General features: G+C 57.4%; 1 protein-coding gene across 1 annotated transcript; it reads right to left on the bottom strand.

The window, feature by feature from the left end:
* Positions 1–1,616: 1,616 nt before the first annotated feature.
* On the bottom strand, positions 1,617–6,563 carry PAQR5 (progestin and adipoQ receptor family member 5; the record flags this gene model as incomplete). The annotated part of the gene is made up of 7 exons (XM_084213771.1): positions 1,617–1,837; positions 2,252–2,393; positions 2,908–3,004; positions 3,644–3,770; positions 5,170–5,369; positions 5,993–6,120; positions 6,516–6,563. The coding sequence occupies 7 exons, from the start codon at positions 6,561–6,563 to the stop codon at positions 1,617–1,619; spliced, it is 963 nt and encodes a 320-aa protein (XP_084069897.1).
* Positions 6,564–7,935: the final 1,372 nt, after the last annotated feature.

Here is a 7,935-nt window from a genome sequence, read left to right as displayed (position 1 = left end):
GTTTATTTCCTTGGAACAACTGGACACGGAGTTTTCATTTCTCCTGGGAAGGGAATTGAGGAAAATCCTGAGATTTTTGGTAAAAAGCAGGAAAAATCCTCTCCCGGCGCCGCTCCAAGATCCAGCATCACCCATTCCATGGGTCCAGCCAGAGGATCCTACGGAATTCTGGCATTCCATCCCCTTTGGAATGCAGTTTTCCCAAAATTCCCGGCACTGGAGAGGACGGGAGGATTTCAGTTCAAAAGTTGAACGACCTGGAATAATTCTGGGATGATTCCCGATGTTTCTCCGGGCTCTCCAATCCCGGCCGGATTCCTCCCTGGTCACGGCAGCAGCTCCCAAAGTAAATAAACTCTGGAATTATCAGCCATGATCTCCAAAGGAATTTGTTCTCTCAGGAATATTTTTATTATTAAGCAGAATAAAATCAGCGATTTATATTATTTTAATAAAACCATCGGAAAAACAATTCCAGTGCTTATAAATATCCCGAAAATCCCGCTCAGGGTTCCCAAGGGTTGATTGATCCCGTATTTAACCCGTTCATCCCGGATTTTATTGTGATATCCCAAATTCCAGCAGCTCCCAAAGTGCAGCAGCCAGACCTCAGCAAAGGCAAGGAAAGGAAATTAACGGAAGACCCGCGGGATTATCCAGGAAAATATTCCCAAAGAATAAAGCGTGTGCCGCATTCCCGCAGGGAAATCCAGGAGGAAAAACTGGATCCTGGAAAAGCCTGGAGCTCCAGGCTCCTCCTGCAAATTCCAGAAGCAGCGGGGAATGAAAACAAGGAACAGCAGAGGGAGAATCCTGGGAATTCTTCAAAATTCCAGGGTGCTTTTAACTCTTGAGGTGTCCCAAATCCTGCTTTTCTCCTGGCATCTCCCTGCAGATCCCAATCCCAAAAGATTCAAAACCTTTTCCTGAGGCATCCCAAATCCCGGGAGGTTGGGGTGTGAGGTTCTCCTGTCTCCCACCCCCAATCCTGGGATCCATCCTGGGAATACCCAGGGCAGGGTGGAATTCCTTAATTCCATCCTCCCCCGCCATGGAAACTCGGAATTCCCACGGCAATGAACTTCTCGGGATTTCCTGGAATGAGACCCTGGAAGAGCTTTCCTGCAGGGACATCCCACTGGGGCTCTCCTGGAATCCCTTCTCCCAGATAAAGAGTAAAGCCAGTGGGAATTAAACTGGGAGGGAAACTCCAGTCCCTCCATCCCACCTTTCCAGGCACTTAGGCTGAGTGCAAGGCTTGGAATTCCAAAGGAATGCCACATCCAAGGGGAAAACGGGAATCAGGGACTGCTTGCCTTCACCGGGAATCTCCCAGCTGGCGATGCCAACATTCCCTGGATTTCTCCCCGCGGCAGACCTGAGGGATCCCGGATTCTTTGGGAAGCAGGAGTGCTTCCCTCCCTTTTCAGGGATGAAATCCTGATTATTTGACGCTTTTCCCTGTGGATAACAACGGGACGGGAAGCGTTTCCCAGCCCGTCCACGGATAAAACCGCTGCAGTTTTCCCTTGGGAAATCCCCAAAGAAACATTCCCAGGCTATCCAATTCCCCCACGGACACCTCTGGAATGGGACTCCTCCTGGAAATCCCTGATTCAGTGGGATTTTTCCCGGGGTTTTTCCGGGCGGAGGCTGCGGAAGCAGACCCCGAGGATGGCCAAGCTGGCGGCCGCTCCCATTCCCAGGGATCCGAAGGTTTCCAGGGAAGAGGGCAGCGGGAGGCGGCCCCGCCGCTCCGCCATGTCCATGGAGACAGCTTCCAGCTGGAAGAGCGTTCCCAGGATCCCGCAGATGTGGAAAACCTGGTGGCTGTGCCCTGCGACAGAAAACTCCTGAGAATTCCATGGAGATTCCATGGAAATTCCAGGGGTGTTCAGCTGGGCCAGGTGGGTTCTACGTCCCCAGAATGCTGCGGGGGCTTGGAGGGCTCTGGGATAGTGGGAGGTGTCCCTGCCCATCCAAAACATCCCAGAATTCCAGGATTCCAGGACTGAATCCCGCTCAGCCCGCTTCACCTGGCATCCATGGAATATTTATCCCAGGAATTCCTGCTCCTGATTGCTGGAGTTTCATCATCCTACAAACTCCTACTCCCAGTTCCTGGGGTTTCATCCTCCTTGTAATTCCTATTCCCAATGTCTGTGGCTCCAGGGAATTTGTTCCTGGGGTTCTATGGGGTTTATTCCCAGCATTCCCGGGGTTTATTCCCGGCATTCCCAGCAATGCTCACCGATGAAGTCGAAGCTCCCCGGCGCCAGGCGCTCGGGCAGGCGGGAGGTGAAGGTCAGGAAGGTGAGGAGGGCGCAGAGGCTGTGCCGGGAATGCAGCGGGAGCGAGCCCTCGGAGCAGCTGCCGGCCGCGCCCCGGGACAGCTGCCGGCAAAAATGGGAGTGATCTATCCATCCATCCATCCCTCCATCATCCATCCCTCCATCCATCCATCCATCCATCCATCCATCCCTCCATCCATCCATCCATCCCTCATCCATCCATCCATCCATCCCAAAGGAGCCACAGCCATTCCCGCTTCCCCACTGCCCTCAGCCCCACTCCAACCCTGCTTCCCAGAAAAAAGCAGGATTGATCCATCAGTCCCAAGGAGCCATTCCCAGCTCCCTACACCCATCACCTCCACTCCTGCCAGCCCAAATTCTCACCCTGCTCCAGTTTAATCCCTGGAAAAGGCCCCTCCCAGCTTCCCAAGGCAGGAATTTTCCAGCCCTTTGAAGTGGGAGGAATTCGCCAGCAACTGGAGCAGGAAAAAATATCCCAGGGCTTTTTCCTGCCGGAGTTTGTTTGCCTTTCAAACCCCGAGCCGGGCCTGGTTTCCCAAAGAATTCCAGGCTGAGGCAGCTGAAACTTCCCAGGATTTTGCGGGATACGCACCCTGTAGAAAACTGGGATGCTGTCGAAAATGTAGGGATACACGAAGGCCAAAGTTCGGAAAGCTTTGCTCAGGCAGGGCCGCTCCGCCTCCAGAAACCTGGGAAACACCAGGAATTCTGTGTGGGATGCACCGGGATACACCGGGGATTCCACATGGGATATCCCAGGATACGCAGGGAATTCCATATGGGATACACCAGGAAACACTGGGAATTCTACACGGGATACACAGGGAAACACGGGGAATTCCACGTGGGATACACTGGGCATTCCACATGGATACGCAGGGAATTCTATATGGGATATACTGGGAATTCTACGTGGGATACACAGGGAAACACAGGGAATTCCACGTAGGATTCACTGGGAATTTCACATGGGATACACCAGGAATTCCACATGGAATATAGAGGGAATTCCACATGGGATACACCAGGAAACACTGGGAATTCCACATGGGATACACAGGGAATTCCACAGCTTCTCTGGGAACCTGGATAGTGGACCTGGATCACCTCCAAGTTCCCTCCCAGTCCAAACCATTCCAGGATTCCACAAATCCCCTTTGGAACTTCCCAAACATTGAAGCTCCTCCCGTTATCCCACATTTTCATAATTGAATTCTCCTCATCTCCCAATGGTAAAAATTCCCCCTCTCCCCTTCCCCACCTCCTGGCTGGCCCAGCCCGTGAGCAAACCCCTCACATCCCGAATTCCCAGTGCTGCTGGATCCCACCTGGAATAGCAGGACAGGCCAGTGCTGAGCACGGAGTTGAGCACGGCCACGGGAACGTAGAAATCATGGAATGTGCTCCCGACCCATTCCAGAGGGAAGGCGTAGGCAGAATAGGCCAGCGCCGAGCCTGGAAGCACAGCGGGGCCGTCAGCTCCAAACCCCGGAATTCCCTGGAATTCCTCCTCATCCTCCCCCTGGGCTTCCCAGATTTCCCCAGTCCCATAAATCCCCCACCAGAATTCCCAAATCCCATCAATCCCCCTGGAACTCCCAAATCCCACAAACCCCCTGGCACCCCCTAATCCCATAAATCCTGCCGGCATCCCCCAAATCACACAGATTTCCCCCCATCCCACAAATCCCCCCAGAATTCCCACATCCCATAAATCCTCCTGGCATTCCCCAAATCCCATAAATCCCCTCTGAATTCCCACATCCCATCCAACCCCCTGGAACTCCCAAATCTCATCAATCCCCCCAGCATCCCACAAAACCCCCAGATTTCCCCAATCCCATAAATGCCCCCCGGCATTCCCAGGTCCCATCCATCCCCTGGCATTCCCAGATCCCATCCATCCCCTGGCATTCCCAGGTCCCATCCATACCCCGGCATTCCCGCATCCCATAAATCCCCAGCATTACCAGATCACATCCATCCCCCAGCATCCCCAAATCCCATCCATCCCCCAGTATTCCCGATCCCGTCCATCCCCCGGCATTCCCAGATCCTGTCCATTCCCCGGCATTCCCGATTCTGTCCATCCCGGCGTTCCCAGATCCCGTCCATCCCAGTGTTCCCACATCCCATCCATCCCCAATCCCATAAATCCCCCCAGATTTCCCCAATCCCATCCATCCCAGCATTCCTGATCCTGTCCATCCCCCAGCATTCCCAATCCCGTCCATCCCCGGCATTCCCTATCCCGTCCATCCCAGCATTCCCCGTATCCCATCCATCCCGGCGTTCCCGATCCCATAAATCCCCTGTCATTCCCGATCCCGTCCATCCCCCGGCATTCCCCATATCCCGTCCATCCCGGCGTTCCCGATATCCCGTCCATCCCCCGGCATTCCCGATCCCATCCCCCCGGCATTCCCCACATCCCATCCATCCCCCGGTGCTCCCGATCCCATCCATCCCGTCATTTCCGATATCCCGTCCATCCCGACATTCCCGATATCCCATCCATCCCCGTCATTCCCGATATCCCGTCCATCCCGTCGTTCCCGATCCCATCCATCCCGGCGTTCCTGATCCCGTCCATCCCCGTCATTCCCGATCCCGTCCATCCCGTCATTCCCGATCCCGTCCATCCCGTCATTCCCGATCCCATCCATCCCGGCATTCCCGATCCCGTCCATCCCCGACATTCCCCAAATCCCATCCATCCCCCGACATTCCCCATATCCCGTCCATCCCGGCGTTCCCGATATCCCGTCCATCCCGACATTCCCATATCCCGTCCATCCCGTTGTTCCCAATATCCCATCCATCCCGACATTCCCGATATCCCGTCCATGCTGACCCAGGCCGTAGAGGCTGAGCGCGGCGTAGTCGCAGCAGTAGGCGCGGTGCCGGCCGCGCCCGCCCAGCGCGCCCAGGGCGTGGGCCGCGCTCGAGGCCAGCGGGTACAGCGCGCACGTGCCCAGGTAGGCCAGGAACGGCCCCGCCCCGGCCTCCGCCCCGGCACCGCCCAGCCGGGCCAGCAGCAGCCACAGGAAATACCTGGGGGGAGCCGGGGCGGGGGTCAGCGCCGGGCACCCGCCAGGTGGGCTACAGGGGTGTGCCAGGGGTGCCCAGGTGTTGAGGGTTACCCACCAGATGTGCCCAGATGTTGAGGGACGCCCACCAAGTGTGTCCAGGTGTGTTCAGGTGTTGAGGGGACCGCTAGGTGTGCCCAGGTGTACCCAGTTGTTAAGGGCCACCCACCAGGTGTGCCCAGGGGCTGAGAGCACCCCCAGGTGTGCCCAGGTGTGCCATGGAGCTGAGGGCAGCCACTGGGTGTGCCCAGGTGTGCCCAGGTGTTGAGGGACACCCACCAGGCATGCCCAGATGTTGAGGGGCACCCCAGGTGTGCCCAGGTGTTGAGGGACACCCACCAGGTGTGCCCAGGTGTGCCCAGGTGTGCCCAGATGTTAAGAACCACCCACCAGGTGTGCCCAGGGGCTGAGGGCAGCCCCAGGTGTGCCCAGGTGTGCCCAGGTGTGAAGGGGCATCCACCCCATGTGCCCAGATGTTGAGGGACACCCACCAGGCATGCCCAGATGTTGAGGGGCACCCCAGGTGTGCCCAGGTGTTGAGGGGCACCCCCAGGTGTGCCCAGGTGTGCTGGGGCTGCGGGCACTCACCCGGCGGGCACCAGGTGTGTCCAGATGTTGAGGGTCTCGTTGTTCATCCCGAAGAGGCTGAGCAGGCACTCGCAGGCCGAGCTCCGGGGGGGGCGGTACCCGGAGAGAATTCCCGGCTCCCGGTAACTCTGGGAATCATGGGAATCGTGGGAATAACGGAAATACTGGGAATACTGGGAATGATGGAAATGATGGGAATGATGGGAATAATGGGAATGGGAATCAAACTGAATGGGGATGGGAATAATGGGGATGGGAATGGAGATGGGAATAATGGGGATGGCAATGGGAATGGCAATGGAGATGGGAATAATGGGAATAGGGAATGGGAATAATGGGAGTGGGAATGGGGATGGGAGTGGGAAATGGGAAATGAGATGGGAATAGAAAAGGATGGGGAGCATGCCCAGAATTCCAGAGCTGGGACACAGCTGTGCCCCCTTGGGGTGACCCCGCCACTGTTCCCGTGTGTCACATCCCAAATCCCGCTGATCCCGGGATCAGGGAGGGAATTCCCACTGACCTCGGGCACCTGGTGGGCGCGGAGCAGCCGGGCCGTGGGGCTCGGCATGGCCGGCTCCGGATCCCGGGATTTTCCAGCTCAGCTTCCACGGGGATGGAGCCTTAAAGCCCTCCTGGCCACATCCCGCAGGAATGGCACTGCTCCCACGAGGATCCCGGGATCAGGACGGCCTGGATGGAATGAGAATGCCTGGGATGTGGCACAGGGTCCAATCCCAAATCCCAAATCCCACAGGGAATTGTATCCCAGCGGGATGGGGAGCACCCGTCCCCGGCGGGGTGCTGGGATCCCAAGGGAGCAGCTGGAGAAGGCTGATCCCACTTCCCAGAGGGACGGGAATTCCCACAGATCCAGAGGGATGTGGGATCACCTCAGGATCACCTCGGGATCCCGGGATGCAGGAAGGTCCCTCGGGAAGCGGTGGGACACGGGATCCCAGCCGGATCCCCTTTCCCGCTCCCATGGAATATCCTGGCTCTGGCTCTTACCCGATCCTGGCGCCGGCTCTCTGGGAAATCAAGGGGAAAATCCGTGATCCCTCCTTCCCTCCCGGCGGGAGCAGGAAAAGCGGGAAGGGAGCTCCTGCTCCATCCCACCAGGATCCAGAGGGATCCAAAGTTCTGGATTCCCAGAATCCCGAGAGCTCCCGGAGCCTCTGCAGCATCCTGGGCTGCCATTCCAGCTGCTCCAGCCATCCCAGCTTCCCAGCGGGATCCAGCCCTTGGGTGTGCCACAGAGCCATTCCCAAAGAACCCCTTTCCCAGCCCCTGGAATTCCCGGGATTCCCTCCCATCCCAGCCCTACCTCTGCCAGCTCCGGGGTGAGGCAGCTCCAGGAAAAGCCCCGGGACACCGGGAACGGCTGGAGAGGGAGGGAAAAATTAATGAGGCTGGAGAGCAATGAACCAACAAAACCCCGCTGGAAACGCCTCTGGTTAAAGATTAGACGGGAATGGGGAATCAGGAATAGGGAATGCAGAATGGGGAATAGGGAATCGGGAATTGAGTGCTTCCCGGGGCTCTGGAAGCACCGAGCTGCTGCCTCACAGCTCCACAGAGTCTGCAGCCCCCAGATCCCACAGAATTCCTGTGGTTTTCCATGGTGGAAACAGGACCTGAATCCAGAGAAGGATCCAGGGAGAGCCCAGAGCCCCGCCAGGGCCTGAAGGGGCTCCAGGAGAGCTGGAGAGGGACTGGGGACAAGGGACGGAGGAACAGGACACAGGGAATGGCTCCCACTGCCAGAGGGCGGGGAGGGATGGGATATTGGGAATTAGGAATTCCTGGCTAGGAGGGTGGGGAGGGGCAGGGATGGAATTCCCAGAGAAGCCGTGGCTGCCCCTGGATCCCTGGCAGTGCCCAAGGCCAGGCTGGAATCTGTTCATGGAAGGGTCCCTGCAATGGCCAGGGCTGGAATGAGA

This window comes from Fringilla coelebs (genome assembly GCF_963513975.1).
Source record: "Fringilla coelebs genome assembly, chromosome: 12".
Lineage (NCBI taxonomy): Eukaryota > Metazoa > Chordata > Aves > Passeriformes > Fringillidae > Fringilla > Fringilla coelebs.
This window is presented reverse-complemented; position numbering and strand designations above follow the sequence as displayed.